At 39.1% G+C, this 21,003-nt stretch overlaps 2 protein-coding genes across 9 annotated transcripts in view; both read right to left on the bottom strand.

The window, feature by feature from the left end:
* The window catches only part of LOC114667240 (EGF-like repeat and discoidin I-like domain-containing protein 3), a 742,682-nt gene that overhangs the window by 131,241 nt on the left and 590,438 nt on the right, over positions 1-21,003 (bottom strand). The gene's annotated exons all lie outside the window — the stretch shown is intronic.
* LOC114668041 (inositol hexakisphosphate and diphosphoinositol-pentakisphosphate kinase 2-like) overlaps positions 1-21,003 on the bottom strand; it is a 300,171-nt gene that overhangs the window by 250,597 nt on the left and 28,571 nt on the right. For all 8 annotated transcript variants that reach the window (XM_051920820.1, XM_028823642.2, XM_028823634.2 and 5 more), the window contains exon 2: positions 13,428-13,821. In XM_051920820.1, coding sequence (XP_051776780.1) covers positions 13,428-13,577 — 150 coding nt within the window. In that variant the 5' untranslated portion in view covers positions 13,578-13,821. The remainder of the gene's footprint in view (positions 1-13,427; positions 13,822-21,003) is intronic.

Below are 21,003 nucleotides of genomic sequence, written 5' to 3'. Positions count from 1 at the left end.
CTGGCAAATAACAGAAAAAATATAATCAGTGGCTTAAGACGTATTCTAATAAAAAAATTACCATATTGAGTTTTGAAAATTTTACACTGAACCCAAAACACAGAAACTGGTAAATAACCATCTTAATTAGGCTAAGAGTCCAACTAAAAACAGAAGGCAACTGTAACAAAAACATGCAGCCACAGTGGGTCCCCAGGACCGAGTTTGGGAATAACTGATCTAATGCACTGTGTTTGTACAGTAGTTGTCTGTGTAAAAAAATACTAACGTTTGTTTAAAATTTACCCTTAAGTTTCCATCAGTGTTCCCATGTTCCTGTTGAAGAGCTATTTTAAAATTACAACTCTGATACACTGTACTAATCCCCTTATAATTTTTAATTGGTTGATCTTATCTCTTAATCTCCCTTTGCTTAAACTGAAAATGTTTGACCAATTCAATGTTTCTCATACAATGCAATTTCAGAAATCTGCCTAATCACTCTTCTCCAACACTTTTGTGTCTTTTAGTAATGTGGGGACCAAACATGTATAGTACCAGCTTCTAGATAAAGCCTTTTGAGTACATTATACAGCTTAAGCATAACTTCACTCAACTTGTACACTACACTTTGGGCTATATAACCTAACATCCTACGTACAATTCTTCTTAACTACTCTGCAAACTGCCTGGATGTAAAAAGTGAAGAGTTCTTTACAACTCCTATGTCTCTTATGAGGTGTACTTTTTAGTTTCAAACATATTCTGTATTCAAAGCTAACATTTTTACTTTTGATATGTAATACTTCACATTTACTTATAATAAATTTTATTTGCCACAAATTTGCTCAAATCTGAATTCTATCCAGATCTATGTAAAATGATGCAGCGGATTTCTGAATCTTCTGCCCTTCCACCTAGTTTGGTATTATCTGAATGTTTAAAAAGCTTTTTATTTATAGTCCTTTCAAGATCATGTGTATTAAAAGGAGCAGTGGTCCCAACACTGAATCCTGAGGCACACTACCTGGAACATTACCTTTTGCTTCTTGTTTTTCAGACCAATTTTGCAGCTATCTACATTCTACGCCTTGAACTTTCACTTCTTTAGTGTTGAATGCACCTCATTCTTTAAGAGGTTAATGAGTGCATACACTGTATAAACCCCTGACATGTGTTTTTCTAAAGTTACTGCACACTGGATAAAGTCCAAAGGACTAGAAGATAACATATTATAAAACGGGTGATAAGACATGATACAAGTAACTATACGCCAGTTAGCCTAACAAGCATCACGGGTAAATCAATGGAGGGAAATAATTAAGGAGAAGACTGACCATTACATGGCGAGAAGAGGTTAATAATTGAGCAGTCAGTATGTGTCCAGACAGGGGAGGTTGTGTTTTACTAACATGCTGGAATTCTATGAAGCAGCTCCAAAAGGATATGAACTCTGAATGCTTCTGATAATTTCCCTTATGAAATGAAGGACATCAAACTACAGGAAGCGGGAAATTCAGTGCAGTGTGTGTAGATGGGTGCCAAATTGGCTTAAGAACAGGAATCAAAGGGTTATGATGGAAGAAATCAGAACAAGATGGAGTTGAAAGTGGTGTTCTTCAGAGTATCCTTATAAAAGCATGAGGGCAACCATTAAGAAGGCTATTAGGGAAGCTAAATCACAGCTGAAGAGAAATATTGCAGATAAGGTGAAAAAATGACCTGAAGGAAATTCTTTCAGTATTGTAGTAATAGAAGAACAGTTAATGAAGAACTGAAGTACAGTAATCCCTCCTCCATCGTGGGGGTTGCGTTCCAGAGCCACCCGCGAAATAAGAAAATCCGTGAAGCAGAAACCATACGTTTATATGGTTATTTTTATATTGTCATGCTTGGGTCACAGATTTGCGCAGAAACACAGGAGGTTGTAGAGAGACAGGAACGTTATTCAAACACTGCAAACAAACATTTGTCTCTTTTTCAAAAGTTTAAACTGTGCTCCATGACAAGACAGAGATGACAGTTCCGTCTCACAATTAAAAGAATGCAAACATATCTTCCTCTTCAAAGGAGTGCGAGTCAGGAGCAGAGCATGTCAGAGAGAGAGAGAGAGAGAGAGAGAGAGAGACAAAAGCAAACAAATCAATAGGGCTGTTTGGCTTTTAAGTATGCGAAGCACTGCGGCACAAAGCTGTTGAAGGCGGCAGCTCACACCCCCTCTGTCAGGAGCAGAGAGAGAGATAGATAAAAACAAACAGTGAAAAATCAATACGTGCCCTTTGAGCTTTTAAGTATGCGAAGCACCGTGCAGCATGTCGCTTCAGGAAGCAGCTTGCACAGAAGGTAGCAACGTGAAGATAATCTTTCAGCATTTTTAGACGAGCGTCCGTATCGTCTAGGTTTGCGAACAGCCCCCCTGCTCAATCCCCCTACGTCAGGATCAGAGAAACTCAGCGCAAGAGAGGGAGAAAAGTAAGTTGGGTAGCTTCTCAGCCATCTGCCAATAGCGTCCCTTGTATGAAATCAACTGGGCAAACCAACTGAGGAAGCATGTACAAGAAATTAAAAGATCCATTGTCCGCAGAAATCCGCGAACCAGCAAAAAATCCGCGATATATATTTAAATATGCTTACATATAAAATCCGCGATGGAGTGAAGCTGCGAAAGGCGAAGCGCGATATAGTGAGGGATTACTGTATATATCAGGAGTAGTAAGGGAGTATTAAAACACAGTGGCATGCAAAAGCATTCATCATCATCATTGTGGCTACCCGTCGATCCGACGAGGACGCTGTCCATCTCTGTTAGTCCCCCTCGTGTGTGTGCGCGTGCTAGAGGAAGAGCAGGACAATTCGGGAAACAAAGACCCAGGGGCACGATGTGTCCATTATTGTTCAAAGTGATGGACTCCTTCATTTACTGGTTGTGCAATTCCCAACTTGGGGTGTCAGTAGATGAGACCGAGCAACTAGGGGATGGAGTAAGAGACTCGGAATAAAAAAAAAAAAAAACCTTTCAAAAACAGGAATCAGTTTTATTCCAGCAGTGTCCATACTTATTTACAATGAAATGTCTTGCAAAAAAAAAAAAAAAAATATTAAAAAGTCCAATGCAAAGACATTTCCAAAAAGAAAAACCACTGCAGGTGTTATAATATTTACAGTGGTTTCCAAATCAAATATGAAGGAAAAAAAAAAAAAAAACACCTCTTTCACCTCCTTCGTTCAGCTACAAAATGGATCACGAAGGACAGGCAAAAAAGAAAAAAAGAAAAAACTAAGCACCTAATTTATATACAAAGTACATCTCTACACTACTAATTTAAATAAATCAGTAGCACAGATCTACATTAAAGCCCAAAGACCTGGTCAAAAGATGACCTCTGGCGTTCGGACCCTAGTTTTATATTGCAAGCCCTTTTGACCATCCAATCCGCCTTTACATTTCCCGCAGACTTCCAATAATCAGACACATCGGGACATGCACCATTCAACAACACCTACTCAGGTACAGTCCACCCTATTTAAAATGTTCTTGCTCGCTTGCTCGTGTGTACCCGTCTCTATTGGTGACTTACGGGCTCCATGTTCAGCCTCTGTTAAGTAAATACTATTTTATTTTCTCCCACTTTCACTTCTATACTTTGCCACATGTGAATTCCCTTTTTGCCGGCTACTTTAAAACTGGGCTTCTATCCTTCAGACCTGTTCTTCCGATTTTAAATATACCACTTTCGCCCTCTCTCCTCCAGCAGTTCCGGAAGCGCACCTCTGCGCTTGGCCTTCAGAAACCATGAGTGCTCGAAAAACAGCCTCAGACACATTCCTCGGCGTCTGCAAGTTTGAGCCCCACAGCTTGCTCCCGGAGAACCTGTAAGCCTCCAGGCAGCCCTTTGAGCAGCCCGGCGCTTAAACTGCCGATAAAACTTTGCACCTCTACCGTGTTAAATTGTACAGGGGCGCTAAAATAGGTAAATAAAAACTTTACATTTTTTTTCCCCAACTGTCTGTGACAAGCCAAGTGGCTCTCTCTTTATTTGCATTATTTACGGCCACTGAACTTGACTTATCACAATGACACACAGGTGACAGTCATTTGACCACAATTAAACATAATTAGGTACTACTTGCGAGTCCTTTCTTTCTGGACTTGAAAAGCACTGTTTGAAAGGGCTCGTCTTTGTTGGAAAATCACTGCAAAAATGAAGATAAAGGAACATTCCATTGATGTGAGAATTAAAGTCATTGAAATGAACACAACAGAACATTTTTGCCAGACTTAAAAGAGGTATGTGTGGTGTAAAACTAACACCACCCATGAGCTCTATTAGTGAAATCCTTAAAAACTGATGTCTCCTTGGCTTAACATAATACAGACACTTGCACCCAAGCAGGCACCCATCTAACAGTTCAGCCCACCATTAGCAGCTCCCAGACTTTGGCCCCCTCTGGCACCAGGCAGGGCACCCCATCAAGCTTCCGACTCCCGTTGCCAGGCTTGTGTCTTTGTGGTCCATGGTATCACCCACACAACGCCCCTCTCAGCCTCTTACTCCCCTGCAGCCATGCTGCCTCTCCCTAGTGAGTCGCTACAAATAAGCAGCACTCAGGTCAATCAGCTGGAGTGGCCATCAGCCCCTGAGCACCATTCACACACTCCACTTGGGACTTCCTCCAGGCTGGTACCCTTCACTCTTGCCTGCTCACACTCACTCTCTCTTATTCCTGCCTTTCTGTTCTCCCTCCTTTAACCTCCATCTTTTCTTATGCTCTGTATTATTCTCTCTCTCTCCCCCCACCCCACCCCAGTTTTTCATGCCGACTCATTCTTATAAGGCTCCGTGGGCGCAGAGTCTGAATTGTGCACTGCAGGAAGCCGGTGAAGGAATTAAGAAAGACGCACCTTCACATGCAAGTGAAAGGACAGCACTGTCATGATTATGTTATCACTTCCCTAGTCATTTCATTTTATCTATATTTCTTAGAGTTTACTTATTCTATCACTATAACTTTGACTTCACCAGAACACCACTTTATTTATTTATTTTTAAATAGTTTCCATTCATTTTGAGAGTCCCTGGCCATGGCTATAGTAGTCATGTAACACAAGTTTTCATCCCCTGCCTATTTAAAATAGCAGTACAGTTTACAGTAGTTTATCTTTTGTAGTGTTTGAACTTCTACATTTTCAATGACCACAACCTAGTCTATTCCCAGTCAGCTCAATCTACCTCCTTGCATTCTTGGTAATACTAAGAATCTAACATTAAACACTTCTCATTTTCTGTTGTTTATCATGCCATCACATTTCACTCATTCAGCTTGATGTGCTCCAGAGGCTGTCTGTCATCCAGTGCACATGTTGCCTAAGGGAGTGGTTTCCCTAGTCAAACTTTTAAAGAAATGGATTGGACAAAATAGGTCAGCTGTGCCCAGGGATGAACCTGGATCGCTGGTGCCTTCACGTCAAAAAGGCACAAACTGACATTCTAGTAGAGAACATTTTTATCATATGTATAATCATTTGCATGCCAGAGTGAAGGCCATTTTTGCAGTATAAGGAGCTTACAGTCAATTTTAATTAGACAATGTTGTAATATGGGACACTATACAATATGTAACAAATGAACCAGTGTTTCTCAAACTCGGTCCTGGGGAACCCCTGTGGCTGCAGGTTTTTGTTCCAACCAGCTTCTGTTTTTAATTCAGGGGTGGGCAGATTCAGTCCTGGAGGGCCGCAGTGGTTGCAGGTTTTTGTTACAACCCAGTTGCTTAATTAAAAACCAATCCTTGTCATTTATTTAATTGCATGGCTTGCTAGTGCTTTAACTCTGCCATGTCAGGTCATTCTCATATCCTAGATTTTTTTTTCCTTTCTAAGGATATCATCCAAATGATTTGAAGGCAAAAACAGATGAGTAGTTCTCAGTGCTTCACTTTTTTCTCTTCACTTTCCTTCCAAGTATTTAATTAAACCAAATCGTGCGTGATAAATACACACAGGTGTAAATGAAAACAAGCTAAATGGAGAAATGCTGGTCTCTTTTGTCATTTGCATGGTATTGCTAATTAGGAGCAATTAAAAACCAAGAATACAGCTGTTTAAGACTAAAATAAGCAATAAGGGTTCAAAATCTTAACGAGCGAGACAACTAAAGTGAAGCTGAAGTGTTACTTGAGCAATAAGGGTTTCTTATTAAGCAACTGGGTTGGAGCAAAAACCTGCAAACACTGCGGCCCTCCAGGACTGAATCTGCCCACCCCTGTTTTAATTGAACTCCTGGGCTAATTAAGTGAACTGATATTTCCCAAGTTCTGTGTTTAGGGAACAATATATAAATTAGAAAACTAAGTTTGCTAAAAAGCAGTTATATAGGAATAATGTTTAACAGTATTTTCATCCTACTTTTCTAGGTCTTCTAATTGTTTAATTGATCCATTATTTACTAATTAGTGGGTCTGACTCTAAAGTAATTGCAGCCTTTGATTATTCACTGTTGTTTGCCTGGGTGTCTGATCTGCTCGTTTTAAATTGTCATTAAGACACAACGAAGAGGGAAAAACTGCACAGAGAAAGGGCAAAGTATAATGAAATCAACAAAAGAGTTAAGCATTTAAATCTATAGCAAAAGCAGAAATATTTCTAAATGTCTTATACATGTAAAAATAATGCTGCTATGCTTTTTTGAATGTTGAATAAAAAAATAAATAAATAAAAAAACCCCGCTAATTAAATGAGATCAGTGCCATCAGGTGTCACTGATTAGGAATCCGATTGGAACAAAAACCTGCAGCCACAGGGGTTTCCCCAGGACCGAGTCTGGGAAACACCGATTTAATATACCATGTTGTATCACCTTGTGTATGTGTGATCAAGTTAACACATTAAGATTATTCTCCTACCCAAAATTCAGTTCTATAATGAGGCAAAATATTCATGTATTGATCTGCACCTTGAGATTGCACACATATTTTAATTAAGGGCATTCATGAAGTTTTAAAAAGTAAAAAAATAATCAAAACCAGTGTGCTTCAATTCACTACTCATCTCCCTCCCTCTGTGTCAATATTTCCACCCCAAAGGCATAGTTTCCTCTATCATAACTATTTCCCTTAAAAACTCCTATCCTGTGACTAATTAATATACTGCAATTGAATGTTGCTGCCTGGGGGTTTAGTGTCATCTTTGTTTTGTAGACAACAAGACAATACAATCACTGAATCTTTCGCTATATAAGATAAAGATCAGAGAAATCTGAAAACAGCACACTATAAAATTCAATAATTGGTTTGTACCACTTCAATTTGTTTGATTGTGGTTTAACTATTGCATAATCTGCTTCTAAATTGTGTGCTTGCACATGCCATGTCACAGATGTTGACTGGCATTGTGACCTTCGTACCAGCATGCAGGTGACCTTGGTTCTTTAAAAAAATGTAAGGTGAAAGATGTAGCATATAGCATGACATAATGAAACAGGCAAAAAGCAGAACATTCCCCAATCTGCCTACCCTTTGAACTCCATGCTTCATAATTTCAGTGAGGTAAAACAATAAGACCACGCCAAATGGAATTACATTGTTATTCACACAACTTGGGAGTAATTATTAGTGCATAGCCTGATCTTGTTTTCACATGGAGAAAAATTAAGATAGCTGTGTGAGAGATGCAGTTCTTTTACCTGAAATATGTTAGCTGAGACATGACTGCAGTGCACACTGGAAGGCAAAGCAGGAGTCATAGTATTTTGTCTAGTCAGAAGGTACAGCTTTTGATTCCCAGGTGAAAATAACCTTGAATTTGTGACAGCGATTTAGTAACATTTTCTATGTATTAAGGATCTGAAAAATGTCATTGCATTCTCCAATAATGGAGACAAATAAGCCAAGTTTTTCATGTTTGTTAATCTTGGGCATGGGGGATGGATGGGTGGGTGGGTTACAGTCTTTCAATTACACTTTTTTTCTGACACATTTTCATTTAATTTTTAGTTCATGTGCTTCATTTCTGAAACTTCTGCAAAGAATTCAGTTCAGTTCAGTTCCTGCCTGGTAATAAATGGACATCAGCAAGGATCCTGACACTTGGAAAAGAGCTCTGTCTCCAGCAAGAAATCTTTTTCTTTTGATTTTTCAATTAAGGATAAATAATTTGCAACTGAAGAAATCAAGCAATCTAGGAATCGTCATCTGGGACTAAATGAAGACTGCATGAAACCATCCAGGTTGAATAAATCTTCATTTATCTTGATACACATGAATATAAATTTTAAGTGAAATTTAAAAGTCAATGAACCGGTTTGATTATTTCTAGCAAGCCAAGATCATAGATTGTCCATTTCTTGGCTAATTGTTGTCCCTTTAAGGGCAAGAAAAGACCACTGTATTGGTAGTAAACTGAACTTAAATAAAGGTTTAGAAGTAAACACAGCCCTGTATCTAAGGCAGAGTTTAAGAAAAAATAACTGATTTGATGTGTGTGCCACCATGCCTGTAATACAGGATTTGTATGCACATGTCATAAGAAAAAAAAACGATCCGAGTATCATGCGCCAGCATTACACTCTTCGAATCACATAAAGTCACAATGGTATGAGGGCAGATGTGTACTTAGATCAAAGGATTTCATGGTATAGTGACAGCTCTGCTGCTATGTTAAGACACTTGCCACATTTTGTTAGAACATAACATTTGAGGAAACAGAACTGAAGAGAGAAAATGTAGTCTCAAGGTGTAGGACAATTGCCAACTGGGGATGAGCCAGTGAAAAATCTAGAACTCCAACCCATCAGAACTGTTGTAACAGAACAGTGAACAGGAAGTCTATCTTTACCTGAAGAAAATAGTTCCAAGAATCTATAATAAAATGTGTTACTTTCACTTTATATTTGTTGTTATAGGCATGCCTCAGAAACAAAATTTCACTAATTCAAAATCTTTGTCACTTTAAAATGGACATATTTGTTAGATTTTAGCACTTTATTCACATTTGGACTTGTGCCTACTAAAACACCATTTTAAAATGCAATAACAGGCTTGGTAGTTTTTTAATCTGTGTAAAAAAAAAAAAAAAAAGTTTTAAATACAATGTCTTGTGGCAAAATAATTTATACCATGGCTATGAACAAATAATCTCAAATTGAAAAAAAAATCCAAAATTTATCCTTTTAAAAAAAAAAAAAAAAAAAAAAATTAGCCCTGCAAAGCAAAACACATTTGTGCCAAATAATCTTCATCACTATGTAATCTGGTAGTTGTTAGTAGTTGTCATCTATTAAGCAGTTTATTAGTAAGACAGAAGATGCACAGAAACTGAAATTGCCACTTAACCAATGAAATTGGTAAATTGATAACACTGGGTTTACGTTACATTACTCACAAATACTAAATATTAGCTTATGGCAGAAAATCAAAATTCATAAAACTTACTTTGGAGAGCTGCAAGTCACATCACAACTGATTTTTTGAGTTACCTTCTGATAACCTTCTAACTTTTACTATATCAATGAGAAAGACTCGCCTTTCTTCAGTATTTTCTACATGCAATTTCTCACCGTTATGTAGAAGTTTAAATTCATGCGTATTTTACATTTTATTGTTGTTTCTTATTTTTTAATTATTTTTCACAAGTTTATGTAATTTCTGTTATTTTGTAATTTTGTACTGTTTCTTTAAATGTCCTAATGATACATGTGCTTTGTGGGTGGTCTCCCAAGAGATGGGGCCACCATGATGTCACTGCTCCCGAGCCTTCCTTCTGGCTAAAGAAAGGAAGTCTGTCAGCAATTTCATTGATGTTTAGTGGAGCATTTGAGAGTACTGCTATTTTTTAAACAGTTGCTGGTTTCATGACATTTTGCTACTGTGTTTGGATTACAACCTTTGGATTACTGTACTGGAACTTGTTTGCAATACGATTGCCCTTTTTAGACAACTCCATTTGCCTCATTTTTGGACTTTCAGCATTTGTTTATGTTTTTGTTTTCATAAATAAATACACTTCATTTATGAAGATCCTTAGTTGGCTTTTAGGTTGCAATCTGGAGTTCTGGCTTGACATTTTGGAAAATTAAGCACTTTTTGAATTTTGTAAAATAGCTTCAAACTTTTGCGATCTAGTCAGGTATGAAACCTACTGCAACTTTTTGGAGTAAGCTGGACTGCTTGCCTCTTCTGGGCTGGCCAGTAAAGGTCCTAATGTGTTCTTTTCCAGTCGATTGGAGGTCTCTACTCATCCATATTACTAACCGAGAATGGTAAACCGGATGGCATGGACGCAGGTCTCTCGCTAAACCGGAAGGCACAGACGCAGGTACACGGCGATGGAGCCAGGAGACATAGTGCGCAGGCACCGGACACACAGACACGAGTCCAGATGGAGGAGTACGGAAGCGCACACAGACACAAGACCAAATGGAGGAGTACGGAAGCGTACACGCCCACACTACACGGCATAGTCAGAACCAACATAGTACGGAAGTTGCATGCGCCTACAACGCACATCTAAAACACCGCAGACACAAAAACGAAAGAGCTCAACTAACTAACACATGGTCTAAAACACCGCAGCCACAAAAATGAAACAGCTCAACTAAGTAACACACGGCCCCAGAGAACGGCCACAGAACAAACAAACAAAGCAGGATTTGGCGCCCCGCCCAAAGTCAAACTGGAGAGAGTACGGATGCCGCACACGTCCACACTGCACAGCATAGTGAAACCCGAGATGGTACGGAAGGCGCAGGCGTCACCACCATATTGTGAGTGGCACTACTGCGGAGTGAAGTTAGGAATAATGTGCTGCTTGGGATTGTGCAAACCGCTGAACGCTTTACACCAAATCCAAACACAATACAGCATGAAAACGAAAGAGCTCAACTAACGTAAATATGACATGAAGCAACAACGCGTCCATAACTAAGGACTAACAACACAGCCACACAGAAAAGAGGATTCTGCACTGCACCCCAAAGTCAAACGTAATGACACTACGGAGTCCGCAAAGGTCCACAATGATAGGACGGAAGGCGCGAAAAAGTACGAAAGGCGCAGACGCCTAGAACGCGCTTCGGAACTAAACGTCCACATTACACAACATAGTCCGGGTAATAACAATGAATGGACTCTCCGTATTAAACGTACGGCATCCTAACATGTCCAAACCATATAGCATACATGTGAATCACATTACACTGATGTATTATTAACAGTACAACCACAGAATACGCTCCGGATTAACAGTAAATGTTATTATCCATATTACTAACGGTAGACAACGGATAACTGATGGAGTCACTGATAAATGGACACACATCACTCCTTATTCAAACTTCCAGTCCCAATCACAGAAACATTGGCATCAACTATGAAAACAAAAAGTAACAATGAACAACAGATCCGTCTTGCGAGACTGTCGATTATAGATGAATGTACAATGGCATCCAGTCATTTACTCAACACCATTGATAAACTTCTCCAAACGTTAATGAAAAATCATATTCCATTTGGAGGAAAAGTACTGTTATTAGGAGGAGATTTTCGACAATGCTTAGCTATTGTTCCACATGCCATGCGTTCAGCTATTGTTCAGTCCAGTTTGAAATACGCAGACAATTGGCATTACTTTAAAACATTACATTTGGTACAAAACATGCGATGTCCAGATCCAGAATATACCAATTGATTGTTGCAACTAGGAGATGGAAACCTTACCAATACATATGCACTTCACCCAGATATTATTCAGATCCCTCAAGCCTTTATCTGCGACGACTTGGTGACGGAGGTGTTTGGAACAGCAATCACATTAGACCAGATACCACTATTAACACAACGGGCTATATTATGTCCAAAGAATATTGACGTTGATCACATAAATAATCATCATGTCATTGCGTTACTTCCTGGAGAAAGCCGCCTCTTTCTAAGTACTGACAATGTGGATTCGGAAGACGAGAATGAGTATCTTAATTTCCCCTTAGAATATTTAAACTCTATTAACGCAACCGGATTACCACAACACAATCTTAACCTTAAAATCGGAACAATAGTCATGCTATTAAGAAACCTTAATACTAAACAAGGTTTATGCAACGGTACACGTTTAGTCATCAACACCATGACAGACAATGTTATTGAGGCAAAAGTACTTACAGGATCACATTCTAACAGTACTGTTTTGATTCCTAGAGTTGACCTTACAAGTTCTGATCTGGAATTGCCTTTTACACTTAAACAATGCTGATTTCCCATTAAACCTGCATTTGCCATGACGATCAACAAATCCCAAGGACAAACCATGGACAAAGTTGGCATATACCTCTCTGAGCCTGTACTTGGACATGGACAACTTTACGTGGCCTTCTCAAGAGTTCGTCGTTCATCTGACATTAAAGTTAAAGTTATAGATACTCCACACCAAGGAAGACTCATTCAAGGACAACACACCATCTTTACTACAAATGTTGTGTATAAAGAAATATTCCAATAAATCCTTCTCATATGCCGTGCTATAGGTTCTTTACTTCCTTTGTTCATCGTCTACACCTTTACACTACAATAGATCTCATACATACATCAATGTGTTTCGGGTTACCCAACACCAGGAGTTGGCGAGCAAAGCGAGCAGGGGGCGGAACCCCCTAGCTTTTCAGAATGCAATGCATTACCCTCATCAGAAATATGCATCCCTGATGGAGGATTGCAGGAATCGTGGGAAAGACGGGTCCTTTCATCGGATTGGCTGGCCCAGCGCTGTTTCAGTCGTGGAATGGCCAAATGGGGGAGGCAGCTTGATGGATGAGGTCTCCAGGACTCTAAACATATCCAAATCTTATTATGTGATATCATCTACTGTTAAATTCTGCTCCGTACTTCTAAAATTTTTGTACTGTATTGAGTATTTGTTCTGTGTATTGTATTGACCTCCTTCTTTTGACACCCACTGCACGCCCAACCTACCTGGAAAGGGGTCTCTCTTTGAACTGCCTTTCCCAAGGTTTCTTCCATTTTTCCCTACAAGGTTTTTTTTGGGGAGTTTTTCCTTGTCTTTTTAGAGAGTCGAGGTTGGGGGGCTGTCAAGAGGCAAGGCCTATTAAAGCGCATTGCGGCACTTCTTGTGTGATTTTGGGCTATACAAAAATAAATTGTATGGTATTGTATGTACTGTACTATGTCCGACAATTCGACAACTATTCTCAACTAGTTCTGAGTGCTAATGTAATCTTCTAAATTTCTAGCAAGTTAGGAGCATTTTCTGTATTGAAATATTTTAAAACCAGGACCAAGTCATTTTAACTCAAAGACAGCTAGCATAAGGGTGAAATATTTTGCCACCTCATTCTTCTCAGCTTTTATATTTATCTAATACTTAACTTCAAATGTTAGTTTGTTGAAAGAAAAGAAAAAATACCCAATTAGGTATTTGTTTCTTCAACATTAAATCTTACCGCTTCACCTTCTTCATCATCCTCATATAGCTCCAAATCTGTTCTCATGATGCATGGATGTCCCAGGCTCTCGCTCTCATTGTCCTCGCAGCCCACGAAGAATCTGGGAGCGGTGCACTGGCTCTCAATGGGGCTGCGGCGAGCTGACATTACAGCCTAGCGCAGCAAACTTTAGCACTCCACCACTCCATTGGACAACAACAGATGCTGGAAAGGAGCAAAGGCCCAGTATGGTGTAGGAATTATCTACATCAAAAACATTTGCTGCTGTGAGAAGGTCATAGACAGTTGCATAGAATCTGTACTGATGTGATATCTTATAACATATTTCAGGGTAATCAGCTTTAGCTTTTTAGGTCAGCTATTTGGTCTCTTTCAGAAGGACTGTAAAAACCTGAAAGAAAAAAAAAAAAGTGGAAAGTAAGACTTACATTCACTATATAAATGTAACAACTTATATTCTTTAGTAAAGGCTTTTTCGTAAAGGGAATGACAATTTACTCATACAAATGGTAAAGAAGTTTTTAGTTTATTGCAATCAGGTTTCTTTGAAGAACATCCCTCTTTGTTTCAGTTTTCTATTTTGACCATCTAAACTGAATCAAATGATGCAAATCGCTTTGAACATCATAATACTCCTTACTTGGCAGCATTTAAATTGGTGCTTGTAAAATATAATTTTTAAACTTGAAAAACATTACTGAAGTAACATAACTGAATAAAAGTCTTCAGGCTTAGCACATGCATTAATTAATTGACTTGATTCAGTTAATTGAGAAAAATAACTTCTGTTGGACTTGGCCGATGAACAGCAGTTCTTGTTCACATTTGTGCTGGAAAAAGATTAGTCTGCATCTTTCTCTGAACTGAGAGCAAGTCGCAGCTAAAATGCTGGTCATATGAAGTATTTCCCTATAAACACAAACAACCTTAAGGCATGATATAATTCTTCTCTCTATCAAGTTTCAAGTGAAGCTACATTCATCTCGCATGATAAGGAACTTTAAAATGGACATAATGAAAGTGACCATTATAATGCTGTTGTGGTGTCATTCAGTCCAGAGTTGATTTCAAGTTTGCTCTGGCGCCTTTCTAGACTCAGAAAGTAGACGACTGAATATAGACATATATGTCCTAGTTAATGTTTATCTTGCTTATTTATTCAGAAGATGAATAGTTTGAATGTACAGGTGACTAAGGAGTTATAGTCTAGTTGGTGTAGATGTACATTTTCAAGACCCTCTTCTTTATTTTTTTGACTATTTTTTTTTTTTCTTTCTAGTGAAATCAGGGAGAGAGAGACCAAATCTGAAAATGACAGTTTTCTTTATCAGTGCCATGTTATGACAAAAATCAAGATGATCTGCCACAACAGAAATATAATGCTTCCAGATTATCATTCTGTTTGTTACACAATATAAATGAATTAAACATCTATTAAATACATATACACACTTCTACAATAAAAAGGGAGAAAGAGCCAAGTTAAATTTCCCAACATTTGTTGGACACTACAATACCAAATTTTGATTAAGGAGTAATAGAGAATTCTTTACACTAATCACCATTCTTTTATTAAGCATTGCCATTTACTTCTCATGTGCAAACTGACTTTCTGATGCCGATTATAATTTTTACCTCGCCTCTTAAATTCCTGAAGCCCGAACTTTAGGGCTATATATTATCATGTAGGTTCCTTCATTACTTTGTTTCACCTATGCTGTTTAACACTATAATTACCAGAGTCTACGAAAAAACTCGTAGATCCGGCCCACCTTAAAACCGTTCTCACCTCTCTTTTGTCTTCTAAATGTGCTGATTAAGACGAGCAGCAAGTAGCCGGCTATTCCATCCCCCACCGTCGCAGAACGTTCACAAAGTTTTCCCAGCTCATGCCTTGTTTGATTATCTGGGAGTGACTGAACTGCTGGAGTTTTAGAATGGAAATAATAGATCGTTATTTGGAATACATGCATTTCATGTGTGTTCCGTTTCTACAGTAATCTGTGTAAACACATTGCTAAAACAGAAACTTTTTCATATTTTAGTAATAAATGGGCGGCACGGTGGCGCAGTGGGTAGCGCTGCTGCCTCGCAGTTGGGAGACCTGGGGACCCGGGTTCGCTTCCCGGGCCCTCCCTGCGTGGAGTTTGCATGTTCTCCCCGTGTCTGCGTGGGTTTCCTCCGGGCGCTCCGGTTTCCTCCCACATTCCGAGGACATGCAGGTTAGGTGGATTGGCGATTCTAAATTGGCCCTAGTGTGTGCTTGGTGTGTGGGTGTGTTTGTGTGTGTCCTGCGGTGGGTTGGCACCCTGCCCGGGATTGTTTCCTGCCTTGTGCCCTGTGTTGGCTGGGATTGGCTCCAGCAGACCCCCGTGACCCTGTGTTCGGATTCAGCGGGTTGGACAATGGATGGATGGATGGATGGATAGTAATAAATGTTACAAAATGTAGGCATAAACTATAGAATGTGTGAAGCCTGAAGTCCAAACATCAAACAAACACTTTCACAAAAGGTTTAAGGATGCTACAGCACTTTCTGTGGCTTAACGCTAAGATTTGCTGACTTGGAGCACAGCAACCCTGCCGTGCTACAGAGACACGAGTTCGATTCCCAGCTTTGGAGAAAGAGATTTTTTTTTTTTTTTTCTTCCCTCAAACAGACATAGAATTTATAAATTGATATGCACTGTAAATCGTTAAGTTTAAAATGTCGATCGCGGTTATTTCTGTTGATTAAGTAAAAAGCATGAATTAGAGTCATAACAGGAGCTTGTTCAGCTTATTCAGCTTCTGCTCTGACTTAAACAGCGCCAGTATAACTTCACACCCAACCTGACGCTGTTCGTTTTCAAATAATATTGCATTACTTCGACGATGTTTTCTGATTGGTACTATTCACGTCATAAAATGATTTCTTCAAAACGTCACATATATTTGTCTCTTTCTTTTTATAAAATGTGCACACAGCAACTGGCCACCTGCATGTTCTTGTGCACACTGAATAAGACAGCGCTATATGCAATCATCAGATTCAAATGTTAACAGTTATATAGCACAGAATCGAAATCAGCAGTTCTTAGCATTGCACCACGCAAGCTGTCATATCAACCGCCTACTGTAGCTTGCTTTCTTTTTTCTTCGGTTATAGTCTTGAATAAAAGTGCACTTGTTTTGTTATACTTTTACATCAACATATGTTCCTGTGTTTGAGCTATATGGGCATGCTCAAAAAAAACACATGTAATGCCACGAAAAGTGCATGCAGACACTTCAGTAGGCAAGCATTGGTATGACAATGCAGTCAGAAGTACACTGCAGAGCTATAGAGCGTCTTTAAGTGAAAACAGCAGTGTCAGATGGGGAGTGTCTGATGATTGCATATAGCGCTGAAGTTACTACTCTTTACTATGCTTTCCTCTGCATGTCCTGGATTACAAAAGAAACGGCATACAGCAACATGTGGAGACTGGCAAGATTGTGGGGAAAAAAAAAAAAACACGTGGTCGTATGTATCGTGATACACTGCAGAGCTATAGCGCATCTTTATGTGAAAACAGTGTCAGGTGGGGGGAGGGGGTGGTAGGGAACGGCTGTTACAGACTGAAATCAAATGTATCTTTTTATTCTAAAATAGTAAAAATAAAAACACTTCACTTCTCAAAAGGGAGTCATGCAGGATCGAACTCGTGACCTTCTGATTTTGTACCTTTTGTGAAAGTGTTTATTTGATGTCTGGACTTCAGGCTTCATACATGTATTATCGTAGTATTTCCCTCTACTTACCCTTTACCTGTTCTCTCAAGGGTAAATGTTCTCGTCAGGTTCGTTATCAGGTTGGTCTACTATTGCACTTTAAAATGAACACACACACACAGACCCTAACCACAACAGTGCCCCATGAATGACACACACACGCTGATTAACCCTTAGCACTTTAAATCACATATCAGCCTGTCACTCAGCACTTCAAGAGACTTACTTATTATCGGCACGAACAACATACGATGTTTTAGTGAGATCTCAGACCTAAATATTACTTTTGGTCTACAAGAATACATTTAAACATACAAAGACTCAGCACTCTTGACTATAGGCCATTTATCAGCCAAGAATACCTTCTTTTTATCGTACTGTCCCTTCTTTCGAGCGGCGCCCTCACTCTCAGCCTTATAAACCTCGCAGCACAGAAATAATGGCAAAAATCTGGCTACACCAGGTGCTCAAAGAAATCTAACTTATTAATTCAATCACTCTAGACATTAAAACAAAGCATAGAAGGTTAAAAGCAGCATGGTATTTATTACAATAATAATTCCACCACTGGAACAAAGAATAATAGAAAATAGGTACTGATAGAAAAGTCTGAATATATATAGTCTTTAGGAAAAGCTTACGAAAAAGTTGAAATGACAAGGATGAATGTCCCAGGGAGGCGTTTGATTTAGCAATTGATGTTCATGATGCCTTTCTGACGACCAATGCCGTCTTGGTCTGTTCCTCTTCCTCTTCTTCTCCTCCTCCTCCTCCTTCTCTTTGCTTCTTCTCCTTCCTCCTCCTCTTCTCTCCTTCCCCTTTCAAACCAAGGCATATTTATTATGAAATGTTATGCCTTGGTTTCACAACACATGCACCTGATTGGCTGGCTGTCAATGTGATTGATGAATTTTGCTCAAACTCTTTCCCAGATAATAGAGTTCTTTGATATTGCCTCAGTTTCCCTTTTCCCAGGCTGTAAATGACATTCTTATCCCAAATGTCCATCCATAAAGTAATCAATAGCCTGGGGTGTCAGCACAGCATCCTTTCCCAGGTTATAAAGTAATTGAACCACCAGAAATGTCTTCCTTTCAATGTTGGAAACAGCTGTTTTAAAAGTGAGGTGTGAGAAAACCTGCTTTGATTTGTCTTAAAATTTAGTTCATCTGTTGTTTTATCCTGACCAAAATATAATGGAAGATTAAACCAAAATGTACAGATTTTATACACCATAACAATACATTATATAGTTTATGCCTACATTTTGTCATGTTACTAGAATATAAAAAATGTTTCTGTTTTAAAAATGTGTTTACACAGATTACTGTAGAAACGCAACACACATGAAATGCGTGTGTTCCAAATAACGATTTATTATTTCCACTCTAAAACTCCACTTCACTCCCAGATAATCAATCAAGACATGAGCTGGGAGAAGTTCGTGTACGTTCTAAATCAGTGGGGGGATGGAATAGCCGGCTGCTTGCAGTATGTCTTTATCAGTACATTTAGATGACAAAAGACGCTGGTGTAGAGGTGAGAACGGTTTTAAGAAGCGATTTAAGGTGGGCCGGATCTACAAGTTTTTTCGTAGGCTCTGGTAATTCTAGTGTTAAGTTGTAATTAACTAAGATGTGTGCATGAATGCTAAAAGGTATACAGTATCCTTTATGGTGCCTGACGTATACAGCTTTATCTGTACTTGGAAAGCTGCTTTAAGCAAAGACACTTACTAGCTTAGTACGAGCAGACCAAATGGTTGTCTTCAGACCCAAGCATTACTCAACACATGTGTCACATACCAAAGTAGCTGCCTGTTCAGTATGCTGCTAATAGTTGAACATGTCCCTGCTTAGCCGCTAACCACTGTGGGAATATGGCAATCACCCATACTAGGTGCTCTTAATGCTATACACCTTGGCCCAACAAAACAACAGACTTGCTATTGCAGTGAAGAAAAATTCATAAAACCTGTAAAACCAATAGTAACAAAGAAGGAAATGTATTTAAAAAAAACCTTGGCGCAATGATGCTTAAAAAGTTTCTTATTACCCCAGAGAGTTTTTATTTTGCCAATTTCCGTCATAATGCATGCATCTTGACTGGGTGATGGTGAAGATCTTCTTTTTCTTTCTATATGTACTATGCAGCATGCACCCTAAACTTACACTCCTTTCAATGTGGAGTTACCAAGGACTACATAAAAACTGATAACCCCAAAGCCACTACAATGTTAATCTTGCAAAACTGTTATTTTCCTATACTGATACCCACGCTAATCTTATTTACCCTAGCCTAATAACTAAAGTTCAATCACATTCCAAAATATACAAGTTATTTAAATAAATAATGTACAAGATACAACATTTAAATCAATAAAAATTTAAAAGTTTATATTTTAAATCAAGTACCCTAAGTTCTTGTCTATAAGCCGCGGCTTATCTAAGGAAAAAAGTTGTGAAAATGAAAAAATAGAATAATCGGCTTATACATAAGTCCGGCTTATACATCCATCGCGGGGGTTGCGTTCCAGAGCCACCCGCGAAATAAGAAAATCCGCGAAGTAGAAACCATATGTTTATATGGTTATTTTTATATTGTCATGCTTGGGTCACAGATTTGCGCAGAAACACAGGAGGTTGTAGAGAGACAGGAACGTTATTCAAACACTGCAAACAAACATTTGTCTCTTTTTCAAAAGTTTAAACTGTGCTCCATGACAAGACAGAGATGGCAGTTCCGTCTCACAATTAAAAGAATGCAAACATATATTCCTCTTCAAAGGAGTGAAGCAAACAAATCAATATGTCTGTTTGGCTTTTAAGTATGCGAAGCACCGCGGCACAAAGCTGTTGAAGGCGGCAGCTCACACCCCCTCCGTCAGGAGCAGGAAGAGGGAGAGAGACAGAGTTTGTTTTTCAGTCAAAAATCAATACGTGCCCTTCGAGCTTTTAAGTATGCGAAGCACTGTGCAGCATGTCTTTTCAGGAATCAGCTTTACAAAAGATAGCAACGTGAAGATAATCTTTCAGCATTTTTAGACGAGCGTCCGTATCGTCTAGGTGTGCAAACAGCCCCCCTGCTCAATCCCCATACGTCAGGATCACAGATAGTCAGCGCAAGAGAGACAGAGAAAAGTAAGTTGGGTAGCTTCTCAGCCATCTGCCAATAGCGTCCCTTGTATGAAATCAACTGGGCAAACCAACTGAGGAAGCGTGTACCAGAAATTAAAAGACCCATTGTCCGCAGAAATCCGCGAACCAGCAAAAAATCCGCGATATATATTTAAATATGCTTACATATAAAATCACAATTTAAATGACCGCTACGCGCGCGTGTTGACTCGGCGACGCCCAGAGCAGAAAGAACGCGCTCCGGCCGCTCCAACCGCGCCATGCGGGGAGTGAGAGAGACGCCAATATCTCACACTCTCTCCCCCCTTAAAGAAATTAAATGGGTGCGAGTGAGACCACTGACCTCCCTCCCTTCTATTAGTTATAGGTTATAGTACGTTCGGCTTATCCATGAGTCCGGCTTATCTATGATACGATTTTATTTTAAAAATTCGTATGATTTTTGGTCTCCGGCTTATACATGAGTCCGGCTTATAGACAAGAACCTAGGGTAATTTATATTATACTAGTGTAAACTACTAAAGATACAAACTGTCAAGAATTTCAACAGGTAAAATTTTAACATGCTTGAGCAATTATCTAAGGTTTGTTTGAGAACTTACCACAGTTTGAACATGCATTGTTTTGAACAACTGCAGTCTTTGTAACAGCTTGTTAATCAATAATTTACAGTTCAGTACAGT

The sequence above is a fragment of the Erpetoichthys calabaricus genome, chromosome 17 (genome assembly GCF_900747795.2).
Source record: "Erpetoichthys calabaricus chromosome 17, fErpCal1.3, whole genome shotgun sequence".
Lineage (NCBI taxonomy): Eukaryota > Metazoa > Chordata > Cladistia > Polypteriformes > Polypteridae > Erpetoichthys > Erpetoichthys calabaricus.
Note: the sequence above shows the minus strand (reverse complement) of the source record. Positions and strands in the feature narration are given on the sequence as shown.